Source organism: Crinia signifera, chromosome 2 (genome assembly GCF_055691185.1).
Source record: "Crinia signifera chromosome 2, ASM5569118v1, whole genome shotgun sequence".
In the NCBI taxonomy this organism is placed as follows: Eukaryota; Metazoa; Chordata; class Amphibia; order Anura; family Myobatrachidae; genus Crinia; species Crinia signifera.
The window spans coordinates 74590939-74613639 of NC_139218.1; the positions used below are offsets into that span (position 1 = coordinate 74590939).

General features: G+C 39.5%; 1 protein-coding gene across 1 annotated transcript; it reads left to right on the top strand.

Annotated features, from left to right (window-relative positions):
• Window positions 1-1167: 1167 nt before the first annotated feature.
• Window positions 1168-22525, top strand: TRPV3 (transient receptor potential cation channel subfamily V member 3). The gene is made up of 17 exons (XM_083170692.1): window positions 1168-1178; window positions 5056-5160; window positions 7861-7944; window positions 9340-9491; window positions 10199-10375; window positions 11243-11383; window positions 11704-11984; window positions 12138-12314; window positions 13659-13817; window positions 14615-14713; window positions 15991-16064; window positions 16701-16866; window positions 18183-18249; window positions 19061-19332; window positions 19816-19928; window positions 20438-20517; window positions 21003-22525. Exons 1-17 carry the CDS (start codon window positions 1168-1170, stop codon window positions 21116-21118), a joined length of 2274 nt encoding a protein of 757 aa, XP_083026818.1. The 3' UTR covers window positions 21119-22525.
• The last annotated feature ends 176 nt before the right edge of the window (window positions 22526-22701 follow it).

The window sequence follows — 22701 nt, forward strand, 5'->3', positions numbered from 1 at the left end:
CAAACATAAATTGTGCAATACAGGAAATGGGCAGGATAAGCATAAACACATTATAGAGTGGAGGGTTGGGGAATCACAGAGAGTTTGTAGGATCTGGTTGCATCTCATTAAGGCTGAATTGGAGGGGGTCACATTGGGGTGGTTTGGGAAAGTGTGATGTACCTGCTCCGACATTAACATATTCAAGCCAAAGAGACCAGCGAGCCAATAGGGAAGATGTAGAGCACGAGTAGGGTAAATATTGTGTTTCCATGGTGTAGTTAAAGTTAATCTTCTGAATAACTTTTAAAAGTAAAGGAGGGGTGGATTGTTTCCAGCACTGGGCCAGGGCTGTGCGGGCCGCAATAAAAATGTGACCTAGAACCAGGGCTATTTTTCAGCAGGCTCCAGCAGGAACTGAGGCCCTTATTCTAGTTCACTCTTTCTGACAAAATCCTTCTTAGATGGACAAAACCATGTGCACTGCAGGTGAGGCAGGTGTTACTTGTGCAGAGATAATTAGATTTGGGTGGGGTTTTACTTCAAAGGGAGATCTATATTGCAGTGTAAAAATAAAGCAGCCAGTATTTACCCTGCACAGAAACAAAATGACTCACCCAAATCTAATTCTCTCTGCACATTTTAAATCTGCCCCCCTGCAGTGCACATGATTTTGTCCATCTAAGAAGGATTTTGACAGAAAGAGTGAACTAGAATAAGGGCCTCAGTTCCTGCTGGAGCCTGCTGAAAAATAGCCCTGCCTAGAACATAGCGTTTATGAGGTAAAACGGTGTCGGGAAAAATATTGACTAGCGCTATTAAGGGAGTGGGTAATATTGCTGTATCTAGGACCTGAATATGTGGTATATGTGACCAATACCTCCACATTGCCTCCAACAAAACTTGGAACACGTGGGCCAGAAGGAGTGTAGTCTGGCTGGGGTTAAGTAAAGACTGTGGATCCATTTTTTTTTTTTTACATTTAATTACAGGTCCCTGGTGATCAGTGTCCGGGTGTGCTCCTCTATGTCCCTGGTCACCTTTTTGCCTACTTCCTGAGCTATGGACCCCAGTCATCTGATGTCTGCTGTTAACTGGCATCGCAATTTACAACAGACATCAGATGATGTGGTCCAGAGCTGGAATCTGGGGATTAGATGACTGGAGCCAGATGAACTCACCGAGACAATGATCACCGGGTAAGTGCAAGGAAAGCAGTATCGTCATTGTCACAGGTGGTGTATGCGCAGCACATATTTTACAGCTGAAATTGTAAAACTGTAGTTTATTTTTAAACTGCCCTAGAAAAATGTCAGAATCTTCTAGGTTGCCATAGGTAACTTTTTTGGTTTGCATCATTTTTCTTTCCTTTAAGTAACCTTATAATACCTTAAATACATTTTTCATATCCAAATATGTTCCCTGGAAATTAATTAAAATGACATTTAAAAAAAGTATTTGTTTTTGCATTAAGTTAGGATGTGTTCAATATATAATGCGTTACATAACGTGCATTGAGTGTGTTTTCTAATGATGCATGTTTTTGGCACTACAGTAATTACAACATCCTATAAGACAACTTAGTCATATTTTAGTTGTTATTGTTCTTTTGTCAAAACTGTCATAACAATAGCAACTGTGCTGTATCCGGCATATATGATGTATGGCTGTTTTTAAGGAAGTTATCAGTCATGTATTTACATTCCTCATATGACATCACAATCTACCTGAGGCTAAACTACACTTTGGTTAATACATGCAATAGTCTTAATTGTACAAAAAAAAATTTCAAGTCAATTTGAACTTTCCAATTCATAAGATGATCTCCACATAATGTTTATTTATTTATTATCATACAATTATTATGAATATTGAAAGATAGCACACACTACATTGCACATATGAAAACTACAGTGTATGGACAGTGTTCAGTATCCAGATTTAATTTAGAAGGTAATTTCAAATCAGAAGTTTTGGAAAGGAAAAGTAAATAGAGGAGCTGGGATGGTCGAGAGGATGCATAGATAATGGTGGTAAGCAAGGGGGAAAGAGGATAGCAGGTTCTTCCGGATATGTACTCCAGTTGGGACAATTTCATAATTGAGCCATACATACTGTTTTGTACACCCCGCCTACTTTCTGGCAGGGCCGTCTCAACATCAGTGTGGGCCCCTGGGCAAAATAATTGGCTGGGCCTTCACTGATGTTGAGACGACTCTGGCGCCTGGGAGCTGTCGGTGATGTGTCGCTGCCGGGGCTTCCGGTGCTTTGTTGCTGCCGGGGGCATGGCAGTGTAGGGAGGTAGGCGTTGTTCTGCACTTCCTTCCCGGCGTCTATGAGCAAGTGTGGTCGGTGTTGAGCAACTTTGCCAGCTCTCTCTGCACGGACAGCCTGGTGACCCATCTGCTGCCCTCGCTGGTCTCTGAGACAGAGCGGGTCAGCCTGTGGATGCTCCCCTGCAGGAACAAGAGAGGCTGTAAATGTCTTCTCTCCTGCACAGCGAAGTGTCCCCTGCTGACAGCTTTTAGCTCTATGCGCCGGCAGGTTGGGAAGCGCTGTTGAATTTTAAAAGACTGGCCAGATGCTGATTGGATGAATTGTCTCAGCCAATCAGCGTCCAGGTAGACTTTTCAAATTCATCAGCGCTTCCTGCCTCGCCGGCAAAAAGCGATAGAATCTGTCAGCCGCTGCCCGGACCATCCCCGCTGCCCGCCTCTGTACCATCTGCCACCCGCCACCGTGCCGCCGTTTCCCATTGGGGTGGGCCCCTAGAATCCTTGGGCCCCTGGGCAACTGCCCTTTGTGCCCAATGGGAAAGACAGCACTGCCTAGCGTACAGTAACTGAGGCATCCATCAGCGGTACGGTAGTTGGGTCTAGTGATGACAGTTTAGGAGGAACAGTGGAGATATCAGTTGATGCAGTTTATCTATGCCATGTAGGTTTAAGTCCACAGTTTTTCCTTTGGGTACTTGCAGCAACATTGAAGCTTGCTTTTTATTGTTCTATATATCTTGTATGAATAAATTGATCTACACTATGGAGTGCCCACTCCACACTGTTTTTTGTTTTAGATGTAATTTTTCCAGAGGGATCGAGGGACATTATTGCAGTAAGAAGTAACTAAGGGGTAGATTTATTAAGCTTGGTGAAGTGATAAATTGTCTGGATTTTATCACCGGCCAATTAGCTCCTACATGTCATTTTTCAAACCAAGCCTGTAACTTCATAGTTAGGAGCTGATTGACAGGTGATAAAAACCTCTCTATCACTTCACCGAGCTTAATAAATCTGCCCCTTAGTAACAAGATCTTTGGACTTGGATATTTGTCAGACACTAAGGGCCAGGTGTATCAAGTTTGTAAAAGTGAAGATAGATAAACAACCAACCAATCAGCTCCCAAATGTCATGATACAGGCTGGGTTAGGAGCTGATTGGCTGGTTGATTATCACTCTCCACCTTATCACTTTTTGAAGCTTGATACATCTGTCCCTAAAGGTGCCCATACCTGGTACGTTGTTTCCATGTGATGCGATGCACTCTCCCGTACACATCACATCAAACGGCACAATACCGTACCTTTTGTACTAGGTTGTTTCACATCTAGTACAAAAAGTACACTGCTGTAGCACATTGCATGCGTTTTGTACTAGATGCGAAGTGATCTAGTACAAGAAGTACAGAGCACATCCCTCCGTGTATTGGCACCATTAGTCATTGAACAGGTGACTCTATTGATATGTGTGTACCAAGCATTATCAGCGTACCTGGTTTGACTACACTGGATTATGTTCGACTATAGTGAATAGTGTAAATCCTGTTAAGGCATTATGATATAGGAACTGCATCTTCAGTACCATATCTATTCATATTGATTTGATTCAGCTTATTGAATCTAAAATCAGAATATTCATCACAGTTTCTAGCATTTTAGAACTGAGAAAAAACACGTTGTCGAATGGTCAAGTTGGTCCAACATATTTGATAGCTACATTTCAGCAAAGCTTTAATCTGGGCAGTTCTTATTTTATTTTTATCAATACTGTCAAAACTTATTTTCCAACAGGTTCCTGTCCACTGCATTTATGATAATGACACAGGGCCTGCTCCAGGCCTACCAGTGCCCTGAGCATTATTAGAAATTAAAAGCACCGCCCCCCCCCGCTCCAATGTGCATGTGCTCTTGGAAAAGTGGGCATTGCCTACCAACTTTATAACACATACTGTTTGCCCCCATAGTGCAAGTTACAGATATGCCCCTACAGTGCTGCCAGTTACACATACGGTATGCCCCCACAGTGCTTCCAGTTACACATACTGTATGCCCCCACAGTGCTGCCACTGTTTACGGCATGGCCACATAATAGTACCAATTCACATTACACCACACAGTAGTGCCCCTTAGACACACTGCACATTACACATTGTGCCACACACCATAATGCCCATTACATATTTTCCACATAAGTGCTGCTTACATACATGCTCATTGCCAAGGGGATGTTAAATGTTCATTGTCAAGAGGGAGTTAAATGCTTGTTGCTAAGGGGGAGTTAAATGCTTGTTGCCAAGGGGGAGTGAATTGCTTGTTTCCAAGGAGAAATTAAATGCTGCCATTCACTGCAAGGATGCCAACCAAACACAATCAAAAAGCTATGACAGCCGGACAGAGAGCGATGGGCCATCACCACTGCTCCCGATTGGCTGCCAGATCGCGAGCTCCGATTGGCTCATGGTCTAGCGGGAGAGTTCAAAATAGCCACGGGTCTACTCTGAGTATACAGCCGGGCAGCCCACTGCTCTCTGCCCAGTTGTCATGGCTTTTAAATTGTGTGTGGTTGTCTTCAGTACACTGAGAGGCAGCTGAGTGAGGCGCCATAGTAGTCTGCTGCCTTATTCATCAGCGTATTATATGTAGTGGTTGGGCCGTCCCTGATTGAGGAGTCCGTGCCCAGTGCGGCCGCTCCTAAGGAACAGCCAGCCCTGTAATGACATCTTATCATTTATATCAAATTGATATCTCATTTTGCCTGTATGAATTATTATACTAATTAGCTTTCACTTTTTTGTTGCAGAATGATGAGTAAGAACGAGGGGGTGCCTCTTCTGGCCAAGGACAGGATTCCACCAGGAACTCCCCCAAGAACTCAAAAACTTTTAGAGAATGGACTGAAAAAAGTGTGAGTATTGTATCGACACAGATACTATCATATTTGTAGCTGGGTACCGCAAAGCTTTTATCTCCATGCTTGTCTATTTTTATTTTCTCCCATACAAAAGAGTTGCAGGTGGCCACATTTTAGAATATTTAGGGCCTCATTTCTCAGAATCCCATCTCCAAGGCTGCGGCATCCATTCAGGGGGCTGGTATCCGCCTCTGACACTCAAGACATTCATGTCTCGGAGGTGTACAGGCAGTTCCTTTGACTTTATGCTTGGTTTTATGCTCTGACATGCACTGTCAAGTGTGGGACCTTATATACACAGGTGTGCACCTTTTCAAATCATGTCCAGTCAACTGAATATACCACATGTGAACTCAAATGAAGCTGTAGGAACATCTCATGGATGATCAGTTGAAACAGGATGCACCTGAGCTCAATTTGAGCTTCATTGCAAAGTCTGTGAATACTTATGTACATGTGATTTCTAAGTTTTTTTATTTTTTATAAATTTACAAACCCCCCCCCCCCTAACAATTTTTTTTTTTTCAATAAAATTTATTCCATTTTGAAATAAGGCTGTAACATAACAAAATATGGAAACAGTGAAGCGATGTCAATACTTTTTGGATGCACTAAATATGTATATTTGTGTATACAGTATGTACACAATATATAACCTTTCTTTGTTATTATGTGGAGAGGGTGTGTTCCACAAAAAGTAAAAAAATTTGATCGCGTCATCGGTTATAGCTATCGCTTGTAATAGTCTTCTTCACGAGACAAGATTTGATAAATAGGGAAAAGCCCTAAACACTTGATGGTATCCCACTTTCACAGAATCTAGAGCGTTCAGCTTAATAAATGATTACATTCCACAGCCACAAAGTAGAATATTATTTACATTCCAATCTAACATATCAGCAATAATTATGGATTATTATGCATCAATCACAGAAACCCGGTATCATAGCATTATGCAAACAAGACATTTTATAATTACAACATCTATTCATAGGCACTACAGCCACTCAACTGGTTAGGTAGGGATCTGCCCTAAATGATGCCACTCAGGCTCCAGTGTACAGTAGGTATATTTCCTATATCATTCAGACTTTGAGCTGCCTAGTCCCAAAGCAGATGTCCTACTCCATCACTTAAGATATACTAGAGAGTACATAGAGAAAATACATTTTCTTTATTCCCCCCCCCATTAATTGGTTACTTAAATACATCAAGAATGTCACTCCAGCACCTTGATCGATTACTGACAGATCCCTCTTTTTCCAGTGACAGCACAGACTTCCCGGTGGTACCCAGCAAATCTTCTTTCCCGGTGTTCTCCAAACCTATGGATTCAAATATAAAACCATGGTGAGTAGCTTAATTTCTAATCATACATGTATTAATACAGTGCAATACAGATTAGTTTGTGGTATTAGATGTTTTGTTATTGTTATTTAGTCATCAATAACTAGATCGTTCCCTATCGATGAACAATTATGTGATTAAATGTTAAAGAAGGACCACAACATGCTGACCTCTACACTGTAGTCATCATTACATTCCAAACCCTTCAGGAGTTATCTGCCCAGAAGATGTAGGTGATAGGAAGTTCTGTATCTATGTGTGGAAGAATATGAGTTCATAGTTATAACTAAAACTTGTTGCATATACTGTACACACACACACACACACACACACACACCCACACACACACATACAAGGGTTAGGATGTATTCTGTGCGTTAGACTTGGGTTAGAGTATATATATATTGATTGTAAGCTTGCAGCAGGGCCCTCCTACCTCCATGTCTGTCTGTTGTTACCCAGTTTGTCTTATCACTGTCTACTATTGTAAAGCGCAACGGAATCTGCTGCGCTATATAAGAAACTGTAAATAAATAAATAAATATATATTTGTTGGAATAGACAAAAAACAAGTTTTTGTTTTTGGTATGGGAAGAAAAATGTATGTTTGTCATTAAAAGATGTGTAAGGGGGGCAGTCATTGTACATTTTATGATATAGAGAAGTGAACAAAGATGTGATGTGAGGGTCTATAGAATTCTATTCCCTGCTCAACATAAAACTTCCTGTAGTCAATCAGACCATTAAAATGTTCACATCAACACACAGTGGGGAGACTAACCAATCAGCGGATGTCATTTTACAGGCTATATTTAAAAAATGTCAGGAGCTGATTGATTGGTACAGTATCTCTTTCCACTTCATCTCTCTCCAAGCATTGATAAATTTCACCCAGTATCTAAGTAAATGATTTGGAACATAGCCAGATCTATTTATCTGACTACGCAAATGTTGAAAGGGTTAAATTAACAATAAGAAGTACAGGCAGGAAGCCATAGGCTGGGAGTTACACAGTAGGATCAGTGACATCCAACATCACAGAGGAGTGATGTGAGGCTCCTGTCAGACATATGGAGAAAGCTTGTGGCTACAGCACTTATTCATCTATTTAGGTAATTGCCAGTCATTTTGCAGTTTATCATTTAAATAAGAAAACTGAAAAATAAGACAAGTCAGTGTTTGCATGTAATATTAGCAATACATCACCATATTTCTTAGAAAAATAATGTGCAATTATTATATTTTGGCATAGCTGAATGAATTGCCCTTTGACAAAGACAGATGACATTACTTGTAAATCTATATATGTGCTGTATAAACCTTTTTATACATTTCTACCCTAAATAGTGATAGCAGAAAAAGTGAGGACATCGACTCCCCGCAAACTCCTCAAGATGTGTCCGACTATCTGCTGAGACAATATAACACTGGGTAAGGTCTTTTTGTATGCTAAATATTAGGATACATTTACACGGGATGGAAATACCAGCAGTTGGATCCTGCCAGTCAGAAGATCGACAGCAGAATCCAGACGGACAGAATCCCGCCGGATCCGGGTGAGTATTTTAATCCACACCTCCTGTAGCCTAACCCTAAACATCCCCCTCCCATAGACTAACCCTGACATACCCACCTCCCATAGTTTAACCCTAACTTCCCCCACCGAAAGAAACCTCTGAACCTCCCTGTAGTGCCTAATTCTGACCTCACTGCTTACCGGAGGGATAATCTGGATTCTGTCCGCCAGGATTTCGTTGACGGTCTTCTGACTGTTGGGATCCTGGCTGCTGCATCCCGTTTAAACATCCAATATAATCAATTGTTTTTATTTTCAATTCACTATCTGTATCTAAGGGGACAGTTTGTAATGACTGAGCAATAAGAAAGTATTTCTATCACCGCTTAGTCCAGTGACAGAATTATTATTTGCATTTAATTTATCATTAGAATATTGCCAGGACAGCTGAGTGTTACGCAGCTCCCACAGCAATACTTGCTGGCATCAGTAATGGGACTCTTACCATTTCACATGCCCTCTGGTCATGCATGACATAGCCTTTTTAGTTCACATACATGTATATGTATGTATGTATACAACTGAGTTTCTCAAAGTAAAGCACTGATGTCCAGTACATGCAGCAGTACTGATCATTTATATAATGCGGTACAAGGAATGACAGGACCTCACGTCTTTATTTCTTACTTATGGTTTTTGTAAGAGCTACATCGTGAGTTGATTTGCATTCACCATAGCTACTTACTGTACACATTTTTTTTAAATTGTTTCTTATTTTTTTAAGCTGCCCTTAAAAACACGGGGGGTACAGTTACTAAAGTTTGGTTTTTCATAGCTGCAAAAGATTGGTGTCTTTGAGGGCTATATTTAAAAGGTAGATTGTAATATACCATGCAGATTCGTGGGGATGTTTAATACATGAATTAATTGTTTTTGGAAGAAAGCTGTGCAAATTATTATGGAGTCCTGGAAGGTTTTAAGGGACCCCCTCCTCTTTCATCCCTTAACCGGCTCCTCTTCTGTATCTGTCACCACCGAGCTTCATTCCACTCTGAGAAGAATAAACCCTTTACTGTGCCAGCAATCACACAGCACGGAATCCTTCACCCTACTTGCCCACCATGGACGTCACACAGAGGAACTGTGCCTGGAGTAGCAGTGGTGGTGGTGATGGAGGCCACACAGCGGGGAGACCCTGTTGTGCCATGTGCATTAACATCAACCTTATATAATATTTATGTTGCCCAAATGTTACTTGTCACATAGAATTCAGAAAAGTAACAATAATATGTTTTGTTTGCTTTCTTTAGTCCTCATTCATTAACGCCAAAGAAAACCTCAAAAAGACCAGCTAAAAATCTATTGTTTAAAGCGGTTTCTGAAGGAGATGTGGAGTCATTGAACAGACTTCTTGAGGAAGCAAAAGAATCAGCTGCTACATTTACCGAGAGAGGTGCACAAGGTAACTATTCTCACACTACAGTGATGCGGTCAGCCAGGTTTACCACATTTAGGGAACTTTGGTTGACTGACTTGTACTATAACTTTTCCTAAATTAGTTGATTTATATTTGAGACTTATTCTATTCTGCCATGATATCATACTGTATACCATACTGCAGTATTTTACAAGCTGCCCTAGCGGTCCAGTTTTTACAGATATTGCTAGAGGCTGGATTGTTAGGTTGCCCTGACAAACGAGTTTGGCAAATTCTGCCATACGTACCAATAATTGATTTTGTCTATAACAAATGAATGTTTTCATATCAAAAGCAACAGTTATAACTTCAGTAGTAAACCTCCAATAGATCATCGGTGTCTTTTTCTGTTAGAAAATATTAATTTAGCCATCCACTGGCTGCCCGTATGCTGGTTGCAAGGACCACTGACATCACAATTGGGCTGGCTAATTTAAATGATTACTGTTTGGGATGTCTGACCCAACATAGAAAGTGGCTGTATGTTTACCAAATCGGCTGCTTTGTTAGTAGATTTGGAGTCGGCAGACAAGTTGGCCAGGCATGTACTCAGACATACAACAGGAAATTGGAGGATTTATTCTAGTCCTCATACCAGCATTTCTTCAGATATGTGGTTATTACCAACATCAAAGTTTAGGTGGACTGTAACACACTTACTGTATACTTATTATAGTCTCTGTATGTTTCAGATTTTTTCATGTACAAATTTACATCAAAGGACACTGGGAAAACCTGTCTGATGAAAGCATTATTGAACATAAATGATAACACTCATGAGATTGTGTGTATTCTGCTGTCATTTGCTGAGGAGAATAGATTTTTGGACAGATTAGTAAATGCTGAGTACACAGAAGAAAATTATAAAGGTAAGTAACAATGAACTTGTACAGTTCTGGGTATATTCCAGCTTGGTGGATCCCTGAATTGGAACCAACTGGGTGGTTATATCCCGATGGGGGCATAGATACACTACGAAGGCGGCCATGCCCATTGTTCTAAGTGACATGTTATCTTATACCTCCCTGCCTGTCCTCCATTTTCATTGTAGCACACACAGTACACTTGTTACGCAATGGACAGGACACAGAGCATTCATATATGGACTGTATTGTCTAACCGGGGACACTTGAGAAGTACACAATGGATGGCAGACAAAATTATTTAAACCAATAAAGCAATGTAGAACAAGGATTCCTACTGTCACTTAACGTTCTGTCCAACAAAATCTTGTATATTATTAGCCCCAATATTATTATTAAACTTTATTTATAGAGCACCACAAGTGGTGGCACTGTATAGAGAGCAAAACAATAACACAGCACAGAGTAAAAGAGCACAGGGTAATACAATACAGTAGAGAATTAACAAACATCAGAGCCAGTGATGCAAGAGATGTTTAAGCTGAAACCTTTACCCAGTATGGATACAGATAATAGTTCTAGGTCATCTGAAGAAGTGAAAAACACCAAAGGGGTGGAGTCTGGGTGCAGAGAGCCCAAGGAGCAGGTGTAGAGTGTAGATAAAATGTAAGAGAATATTAATAGGGCACACATAAGTGACATATTGGGGAAGATTCATATTTATTTACAGGGTAAAGTGCCCAGAGACATTTAGTTAGAGATCTGCCATCAGCACACAAGCAACCCTGATGCAGCTGTTGAGATGTAATCCTGCTCTCATGTTCATGTACAGTAATGAATGTTTACTTTTATGGTTTGTGTCTCCACTTTTAGGTCAAACTGCACTGAATATAGCCATCGAGAGACGACAAAGTGACCTTGTCAAGTGCTTAATTAAGAAAGGGGCAAATATCAATGTACGGGCACAAGGTCGATTCTTTAACCCAAAAAATAAGCATGAAGGATTCTATTTTGGTAAGTTCATCTTATTGTAGAATTTTTTAGCAGCATTAGAAATTTATTTTGCCCGTTATGGTATTATAATCCAACTTTCGAAATCATATGCACTATCAAATCAGAAAAATGTGCGCAATAATTCTGCGCAAAAATGACATAGTTATGTACATTATGGGAGAATAGAGAGGAGAGGGTGGCAGACCCCTGGCCAGACATGTAATGAGCCGCTGCTGCTAACCACTGTTGTGCAGTAGTGATCCCACTTTTTCATCCCTGTTAATTCACTATAAAAATACTTCATAAGTCTATTTATTAAGTTAGTTTCTACTGTATTTTAGGTGAAACTCCAATAGCTCTTGCTGCATGTACCAACCAACCAGATGTTGTTACACTGCTTATGGAGAACAGCCAGACCAATATCACCATCCAGGACTCTTTGGGAAACACTGTATTACATGCCTTGGTGACTGTGGCAGAGAACTCAGAAGCACAAAATGCCTTCATAATACGCATGTATGATACAATCCTACGCACCTGTAAAAACAAGTCTTTGGAAAGCATAGAAAATAATGATGGTCTCACTCCAATGCAACTGGCCGCTAAAACAGGGAAGACTGAGGTAAGACAATGTATAGACTAGAAATGGGGGAATTCAATTACATCACCATAAAATCAATAGTAATTATTCTTTCAGATTTTAGTAAGCATTATATTAAGTAACAAAATCTTTAAACTGTGCACTAATAATATTTACATCCTATGTTTACTCTAGATCTTGCATTACATTCTCAGCCGAGAAATCAAAGAAAAGGAAAATAGGATCCTCTCCCGCAAGTTTACAGACTGGGCTTATGGGCCAGTTTCCTCCTCTTTGTATGACCTGAAAGATGTGGACACATGTTCGCGGAACTCATTACTTGACCTTGTGGTTTACAACACAGACATTAATGTAAGTAGTTCCAAAGTTATTGTATAGTTGTAGCAGATATGTAAGGCAACAAATGTCTGTAATCCTACTTGATAATGATATACTTTTAGTTTACCATAGCTAACAATCTGTTGTATATTATTACAGTACATTGTTGTTAAAATTTTGCCCATGTGCCCGGCTGAGAATGCGATCTGAGACATGGGAAGAGGGAGAAATTCATTCGACCATTGAATGATTCCCCCCGTGAGAAGCATCGCACAAGCTGAGACTTACTTGGCGCTGGGATGTCTGTGGAGAGATAGGGACCGCTGGTGATATCAGCGTCCCTCCCTCCCATAGGCTGGGAGACACCTGCATTTTGTAGGATACTTCCAGAAATCGCCGGTGTTACACCCCCCAAATGCCCAGCATCTGTCAGTCAACTTGTGACCGGCCAGCGATGGCAAGTCATTGCTGGCTGTGTTCGCAAGGATGACTTGCGCACTGCATACCGTGCATATTGGCGGTCATTTGATAATCGCTTCGGCAGCAAATTCACAGCCCAGCAATGGGGTATAAATCAGGCCCTCAGTCAGTTTGGTTAACCCATATGTGCACATGCATGGATAGCCTTAAATCTTGGACAGTTATGGTGCCTTGAGGACCAAGTTTGGAAAAACTCATCTACCGATGATTGCGGGGGACAATTGCATGGATTGAAAACAGCTGGCTGCATCTCATTGGCTGGTTGCTGCTCCTCCATATTGGTGATTGGCAGGGAGCGTGGAGCTTGACTTTGATGTCAAAGCCTAGTGCCACACTCCCTATCTAAGGAGCTGAAGATACTCTCCTGTTTCACTCTACTGCTCCAAAAGGGGAGGGTCTTCTGCCAGCTCTGTATACAAATATACAGACAATTCAGATGGTATATAGAATTGTGAATTCAACATTTAAATAATAAGGAAAATGGCATGTACAATAAAATGAACTTGTATATTTTATTTAATTACATATATAGCACTTCAAAGTATCCATGCAGCCTTATATTGATGAAATATTATACTCCCAATATATATATACAGTTTTGTGTATAATGTGTTTGTGTGTGTGTGTGTAACATTGAATGTGTGTTGACTTTTAAATATTGATCCAACTCTCTCCACCAGTGGTTTTGCTTTTATTGAAGACCTCTATTATGACATAAAGTACCGGTAGTCCCTATTTTGTACAAGTGCTTCTTAGTTTAATATTACTATGTAACAGAAAAGAAATAGTATGATTGTGAAATAACAAATATATTTGTTTTGGCTGAAGAAATTTAACATTATCAGTTTTATCAAAACCCTTTAGATTAAATGTATCTTCTTTGTTTTTTCCTCCTAGAACCGCCATGAATTGTTAGCATTGGAACCTCTTCACAACCTGCTCCAAATGAAATGGAAAAAATTTGCAAGATACATGTTCTTTATGTCTTTTCTTCTGTCTTTCATGTACAATGTTGTCCTAACATTAGTCTCCTATTACCGACCAAGAGGAGATCAGGTATGTCCCAAGTCATCATTTTGACTAATGAATATTGAATTAATCTGTAGCCTTATTACTCTCTAACTAATGATTTGAGATTCTTGGCATAGGTAGTTGACATGATAGTGTGATAGAGCCATCACTGAATGTTAGTTGGGGCCAATGCTTCTGCCTTGTACCCTCCGGTTACCACATTTTGTAGTGTGGACAAATGTGGAAAAGTGAAAACAGTGGCACTCAGGCATCTTCAAAAAATCCCATCTTAGGGCCAGATGTACTAAGCTTGAAAAGTGATAAAATGGAGATTGATAAAACAACAACCAGTTACTGACTACCATGTGACAGGCATTGTTTGAAAATGACAGTTAGGGGCTGATTGGTTGGTAGTTTATCACTCTCCATGTTATCACTTTTCAAGGCTTAGTACATCCGGCCCTTAATGATTTATAGTTTCAGAACCTTCTTTATACTTCAAAACCTTGGATTGTTAAGTGGGAACAGTTATGAATGTATGTAAGATGTCCGAGTGCTGTGTATGTGTGTGTGTGTGCTTTTGTACATGTATGTGCAACCCACAAATCTTGAAGACCACTAATTTTTATATGTACTGTAATACAAGGAGAACATTACAGATTTATTCTCATTTACAGTATTATAAGATCATTACTAATACGTCAATATCAAGAAATGTTGTGTACAGTATGCTATTTGTGAATATGATCTTTATTTAAATGTAGCATTAATATAACTTAGAATATAAGATATTATCTGTGGCATTAAGTGTGGAAAGTAATATATCTCTTCCATTGCTGCAGACTCTGTATCCATTAAGTCCAACATATGATCGAGGATGGATACAGCTGGTCGGACAAATGTTTATTATTGTTTGTGCTACATTCCTCATGATCAAAGAGGTGAGTAATCACATTGTTTTTGACTTACGTACTATAATTATGCAAATGACTCATTGCCTATGCATTGTAAGTTTTACAATGTTTCTTAATTCTTTGCATTATTTTGTATTTGATGTTGTGTCCTATATTTATACTAAGCAATTATGTGGGAGTGCTTACCAGAGTAAAAACCGGTTTGCAATTTACAGCTAGTAACAATTTTATATGAAAGGTGATAATCCACAGAATACAGTAAATATGTACAGCATTGCAGGAACATGCATAACTCATCTATACACAGAAGCTGCTGAAAAACAACATTGCTATATGTGACGTCTCTCACATATTTTTAAATAAAGTTTTCTTGGTAACCATGGTATTAAATCACCCCCAATCAATGGTGGTAATTGTCTAGCCTGAGGGCTATTAAACTAGCCCCCATTAGCCAGCGCAAGCCTTCGGCAGGCAAAGCAAAATCCCCACAACCTGGCCTGTCTCTATGGAAAAACGCATAGGTCTCACTGAATCTGTGTATTTTAATGAGAAAATTTCTGTTTTTTCAGATTAGATAGCCTAAATAATTATTGGAGACACACTGGAAAAATTGTGAAACTTCAGTTTCCCATATCCGATATTTCTTCGAAGCCAATTGAATACCGGCCCATGACTTTACTGTAGAAGTGCAGGAAACACATAACACAGAAGGTAGATTCATACACTAACTATAGATCACAAAGTAATTCCAGGTGCATTCTTCCACCGAATACACCCACCGCAAGTGGAACTACATTCACCATAATAAAGATTCCTGATTTTTTTTTTAAATCAAGGTCTTAAAAATAGATAAATACTACAATGGACTCAATAATAATCAATAGTACAGAGAAATCCTACAACAGAGGTTACACCTGCTCCCAAAATTTACTTAATACCGTAGAGTATTTTTAACCTACTATCGAGTAAAGGGGCATACAAACGGGGTGATTTTAGACCCATTTCTGTCTAGATTGCTTAGAAATGGTGCACATATTGCTCCGTGTGTTTGGTCCCTGGTGATGGCAATGAGCGGTCCCGCACAACGCTATAGCCTGACTAGCTTTTGACTGCATGCAGTCAAAATCTAGTCATCACCCACGTTCTCTCTATTGAGAACACAGGCAGTGACAGATCGCTCAGCACACAGCGCTGTGTGCTGAGCAATCTGTGCTTAACTAGATCACTTAGCACAAAGCTACTGTTGCTCCTTGTGCATTTAATATAAAGATTGATGCTGAATAATTGCTTTGTCTCCTGCACAGGCCGTGGTCATCTTCTTGGTGAAGCCGTCAGATATCCGATCCGTTCTGTCAGACTCTTGGTTTCATATTTTGTTGTAAGTAGCTTAACCCTTATTTTGTCTGCCCCACAAGCCACTATCCAGACACCACCCAGAGAACGCTTATCATGTTTTCACCACCTTTCTGTTACCATCTGTTTTCATTACAAAATCGCTATTGCGCAATCTCTAGGTAATGCATGTGATACAGGGATTTTCAGAAATCTTGCAAATAATGCATCAGCTTTTTTGCATCCAAATCAGAATCTTGCCTATTATGTCATTAATGAGATGTGTGCCATACAGCAAGAGAGTCAAGGTCACTTCATTGGTGAAATGTAATAGGATGAGAGATTCAGAAAGTGAGAGATTTGGTGAGAAATCTTCAGGTTTTTTAAAGCGGCAATCATTTACACGTCAAAATCAAACTGGTTTTGCAGTGTAAATTATTGCCCTTTAAAAAAAAAACCTGGAGATATCTTACCAAATCTCTCACTTTCTGAATCTCTCATCCTATTAAACCCCCCCCCCCATGTCTATTGGCAGTAAAATCTAGTGTCAGTTATACACAAGATTTCCCTGACCGATGAAGTGACAGGAGATTATGTACAATTTCCTCTGGTTGAGATTATTAATGTTTCAATTACTATATCAATTACTGAAAAAAAAAAAAAACTGTCTTTTCCTTTGCAGCTTCATTCAGGCCGTACTCGTTATCTTGTCAGTTTTCTGTTTCCTTTTTGGCGTCAAAGTATATCTGGCCTTTCTCGTATTAGCCATGGCACTTGGATGGGCAAACATGCTGTATTATACCAGAGGGTTTCAGTCCCTGGGAATCTACAGTGTTATGATCCAGAAGGTAAGCATCAGCACTCGCTGGTCTCTGATAGGTTATATGTATGTTGTCATGTGATCAAGCAATAGGAGAAACCTACAATTAGGGCTTCCATAACTTTAAAGTTATCAAGTGATGTTTTACTTATCACAAAGTGCTAATTTTAAATGGTGCTCCAACCAATCAGATCGTAACTGTCATGTGTTTGAAAAATGACAGGAGCTGATTGGTTAGAGCACAATGGGGCAGATGTATTAAGCCTGGAGAAGAGATAAACTGGAGATAAAGTGGAGATAACTTGGAAGAGTTAACGCACCAGCCAATCAGCTGTGTTTGAAATATGACAGTTGGGATCTGATTGGCTGGTGCGTTATCTCCTTCCACTTTATCTCCAGTTTATCTCTTCGCCAGGCTTAATACATCTGCCCCATTGTAAGATAAGTAACGAGTGTTAAATAGAATATCACTTGTTGTTTAATCTGCCCATAAGTAAAGCTAACACACGCTATGGCCAGGCCTCAAACTCCAAACTTTACTACCATGTGGGTGTCTAATACTAGACTAGAAACATCAGCAGTCGGGATTATGGGAAAATAAATGCTGCAAGTGTAAGGTGCACATAATGGGGGGACACGTGAGACCTCTGTCGTTTATCACATGTGAACTGTGGATATAGAAATCCCTTCTATTAAATTAGTTGTTTTCAGGTTAAGGAGTACTTCTGTTTGATGTCACTAATAACACTTTAAATGTCATTATTATTATTATTATATTGTTGTTTCAATTGAGTATAATCAGTAAATGTATAATACTCCGAACTGTTACTATTTTCCTATAATATAAATATTTCTGCCTTCTTTTAAATATAGAATTTACAGTCTAATAAGTTCATATTTGACAAATCACATATATTATTTTATACAAACCACACTCTCATTGGTCAGTTCAGTTGGGGACAAGCGGGTGAATTTCCCTTGTAATTGTGTGTAAATGCCGGGAACAGTGCATGAACTCACCCTACTCGCAGACCTGTCTCACACTGGACTCTGTACACAGTTACTGTATATGGGCTGTAAATAAAAGTGAGTAAGTCTGGCTAGCGGTACTGTAACTCTGGAATATAGCCTCACAGTCGCGGGTGCCAGAAAATCTCTTCTATTTGAATTGGCCCCATACCCTTCAAATATACTCTGCCATTTATGTTGATTCATGGTGGAAGATGAAAAAATTAGCAGCTAGTTAACAGCTGCATTACTGAACAAACACATTTTTCCAATCATTTTCAGCAGTCTAAACAAAGACCATTAATATTGACATCACATTATATATCTTTCTTCTAGGTCATCCTGAATGATGTTCTAAAGTTTTTATTTGTCTATATTTTATTTTTGTTCGGATTTGGAGTAGGTGAGTACATTTTATCCTGTACTTTATACAATATATTTCATTAGAGTGGTAATGTAGCATACTCACAATTTTATTTAATCTAGATAGATTGTGTCTTATGTATATGACTTTTTACATTTAGAGACTCTGGGAGAGATGTGCTAAGCCCTGAAAAGTGATAAAACCACTAACCAATCAGCTCCTACCTGTCCATTTTCAAACATAGCCTGTGACATGGCAGATAGGAGCTGATTGGCTGGTGGTTTGTCACTCTTCCTTTTTTATCACTTTTCAAGATTAGTACATCTGGCCCTTAGGAGTAAATGTACTAAGATGGGAGTTCTATTGAAGATGGGATGTTGCCCATAGCAACCAATCAGATTATATCAATTATATTCTAGAAGGTGCTAAATAAAGAAGAAGTGGTTTCTGATTGGTTGCTATGGGTAACATTCCATCTTAAGATGTACCCCATTATTCCATGTACCCCTTAGAGTTAGAGAGGTAGGCAAGCATAGCTTAGCATCGTAAGGATATGGGGCCAGATGCACTAAGCTTCAAAAGTGATAAAATGGAGAGTGATAAACAGCCAGCCAATCAGCTCCTGCCTGCTTTGTCACAAGCTGTGTTTGAAAAATATCAGACAGGAGCTGATTGGCTGGCTGTTTATCAGTATCCTTTTTATCACTTTTATGCTTAGTGCATCTGGCCCATGGTCACATAAATGAGACAATTTAGTCCTGAACACAGATGCACACATTTAGTTTAGAGTGAATCGCATCACTATATATAACAGAAATTGTAATGCTTTTTTTTGTTTATTTTTAAACAGCACTTGCATCACTAATAGAAAACTGTGATGAGAACGATGAATGCAGCGCCTATCAGAGTTTCAGCACAGCTATTGTGGAACTGTTTAAGCTCACCATTGGTCTGGGTGACCTGGAGATCCAGCACGGCTCCAAATATCCCGTCCTGTTTTTGCTTCTTCTGATCGCTTACGTGATCCTTACGTTTGTGCTGCTGCTAAATATGTTAATTGCATTGATGGGAGAAACAGTGGAGAAGATTTCAAAAGAAAGTGAGCACATTTGGAGACTACAGGTGTGTATGTAACTAATGTATGCTAAATACAGGTACAACATTGATTTTCCAGCACCTGATGGCCCAGAACCTCTTTAAATCAGGGTACAGCAGTGCAGCACAGGAGCTGGTGTGTTCTACATTGCTGTTTGTTTTTAAAATAACAACCATTTACAAAGCTGGCAAATAGAACTCTGAATGAAAATGTATTTTTTTAAATATCCAGGCTGAAGGGTAAATGTAATAGGGCGCAAGAAGCCAGAGGTGCGGGAGTTTGTCTGGAAATGGAAGTATTTTTAAAGCAGCAATCATTAACAAGACAAAACCAGGTTGTAACTGCCGCTTTAAAACTAAATCCATTCTCTTACACAATCTTGCACCTCTGGCTTCTCGTACCCAATTACATTTACCCCAGAGACTTCTGAACAGCACATCCAATTGATAAGGAAAAGAACATGCAAAAACATTAATTCAATGATCATTTGTCCTTTTTTGTACCACCAGAGAGCTCGGACTATACTTGAGTTTGAGAAGAGTTTGCCAATGTGGCTTAAGGCTAAATTTCAGCTTGGAGAATCATGTACTGTCTCCAAAAATGACAACAGAACATGTTTAAGGTAACATAGTAGATACATTATGTATACAGTTTATTATATTTAATGTCAGTTATTAAATGTGTTTTTTTGGTACAAAATAAATGTACTCAATACAATGTTCTGAAAGAAATGACACAGGATATTTTACAACCAATGGTTAGCAGTGGCATCCCACAATATCAATAGGTGTAAGCTGCCCAGCTGCTCCCAGAGCAGTTTCAAGACCCGGTGTGACGAGAACAGGGGTGTGACATGTGATCGTGTTCTCAAAACTCCATGCACCAGGGAATGACATCACAGACATCACAGACACAAGGCCATGCCCACTTTTGCTCAGTGACACTAACCAGTCATAGTCAGTGCTGTAAGGGCAAGGTGTGTGGGGGAGGGGGAATTTATGGAAATATAAATGGTTTTATATAACGCTGAAAGCTCCTGGTGACCTCTAATGACTTCTTTATGTGAGGATAACGTTATTCAGTATATGAAGCCACTTTAGATAACTTATGTATATTCTGTTTCCTTCCCAGGATAAATGAAGTAAAATGGACTGAATGGCACAATCATGTTACCTGTATAAATGAAGAGCCAGGGTTTGAAATGTATACTGGTAAGAACATCCTACAAAAATAGATGTATTTCCATTTGGTTTTGGTGGCCATACGGTTACTAGTCACAGATTTGTCTCGATTTGACCAGTATGGGAATATTTTCCACACATTTGCTGGTTAAAAAGCAAATCAGCACCTAGTCCAATTTTTTGTTCTGTCAAGAGACCTAAGCAGTCTGAAGGGAACATTCACCTAAGTCCTTTCCCTGGGCCAGGTCTCATTGCTTCAGTGTGCATGCTGTTACATACTGTAATTGCAGTAATTAGTCCCTGTGTCTTATATTTTTGGATCCAGCAATGCTATTGGAAGGATGTGGGATTGATCCTGTTTCTTCTGGGACAGACTTTATAAAGTGATTCAGCATAAACTAATATATGGAAATTAGTATTAATGACTGTAAATGGACCACTAGTAACAGTTGAACAACATTATATAATACATCACGTTATATATTCGACATAACCTTTGCTTTTTCATTGTGCAGGAATGAGCTACAACAACTTGAACACTGATGATGAACTTGATAACTTTGAGAACGATCGACCGATTACAATTGATTTCACAGATTCAATGGATCCCACAGTCGAGACTACTGTTTAAGATTTCCAAATGAAGGGTTGTTGTTGGGCATGTGTGCATTCTAAAGCAACAGATGTTACTGAGTAGGACAAATGCAAGAAATGATCATTTTGTTTGCCTAGTATGCTGGTGAATGCATGGTTATCCGGTTAGGATTATATAACCTTCATTTATGGCATTGCATACATGCATGACACTGCAAAAATAAAGCTGTAGAATATGCTAAGACTTATAGTCCCACAACAACTGGGTAGCCACTGGTTTCCCATCTCTTATGTGCGGTACTGTAGTATGGTCTTTGGCTGCCTGTAAAAACTGTGAATAATTTTCAACAAAAAAAATTCAATTATTTATTCAAGACAATTTCCGTTGCATTGCTAGGGAGATTCTGCCATAACTTTAAATGGCACTACAATTACAGTATGCTTATTTATATAGGAATATATGGTACTATGGGTAGTTGTTTACATATAAAGGGGGAAATTTACTAACATGTGTATTCTACTTCACATGTGATGTTGCTATGGGCAACCAATTAGAAGCTACTTCTTATTTATTTAGCACCCTTTAGAAGATAATAGACAGGATCTGATTGGTTGCCCGTAGCAACATCACATGTGAAGTAGAATACACATCTTAGTAAATTTCCCCCTAAGGGTAATTTCACACACTGAGATTGAGCAATGAATGCCTTCTGTATAAAAGGAAATAACTGTGATATATTTAAGTGGTTTATTCACCTGGCTGGAGTGTATTTCTAATGCAGTCGCATATTAAAGATAATGCACATATATTTTTGCACTTTTACAAAATTGTTACTAAACATTGTGTTTAATTTATATATTATTAACTTTTTGATGTTGTGTGTCCAAATGTCTGTTTTATCAGTAAGTAAATAAATACATTAACCAAAGGGCCTGCACCACTGTTCTGGTAACCTTAAGTTCATGTTGCTAGGACTATATGCAGAAAATGCTGAATGTCTGAAATACTCAAATCTAGTCCTACATGACAGCCTGGCAAAGGTTGGAGAGTTCTCTGTCACTAACAGTTTATTATGTTGGCTACCAGAATAGTCCTGTGTCAGCTAAATAATGCTCCCCAAGTTATGGGGCCTACACATAGGACAATTTCCAGCATGCTGGATATTAATCTACTTAGTCGCCGGGCAGGGCCAGTGGTCTCACCGGAGAAGACTGACCATGATAGATTGCTGACACATTGCGGTGTGCTGAGCGATCTTGCTGAGCGTTCTGAGCGATCTAGCCATAGAGTTCTGTTAGTGCCATGTGGTCTAGAGTTGTGTGCCACATAGGTTCTGTTAGTGCCATGTGGACTACAGTTGTGTGCCACAGAGTTCTGTTAGTGCCATGTGGACTAGAGTTGTGTGCCACAGAGTTCTGTTAGTGCCATATGGATTAGAGTTGTGTGCCACATAGTTCTGTTAGTGCCATGTGGACTAGAGTTGTGTGCCACAGAGTTCTAGTAGTGACATGTGGACTAGAGTTGTGTGCCACAGAGTTCTGTTAGTGCCATGTGGACTAGAGTTGTGTGCCACAGAGCTCTGTTAGTGACATGTGGACTAGAGTTGTGTACCACAGAGT

What these genes read in the sequence shown, in the direction of transcription:
- TRPV3 (XM_083170692.1), top strand. An exon ending in ACAGTGTTATGATCCAGAAG is followed by an intron (nt 16,867 to 18,182) that starts GTAAGCATCAGC and finishes TCTTTCTTCTAG; the next exon opens with GTCATCCTGAATGATGTTCT. An exon ending in AGCACATTTGGAGACTACAG is followed by an intron (nt 19,333 to 19,815) that starts GTGTGTATGTAA and finishes TTGTACCACCAG; the next exon opens with AGAGCTCGGACTATACTTGA.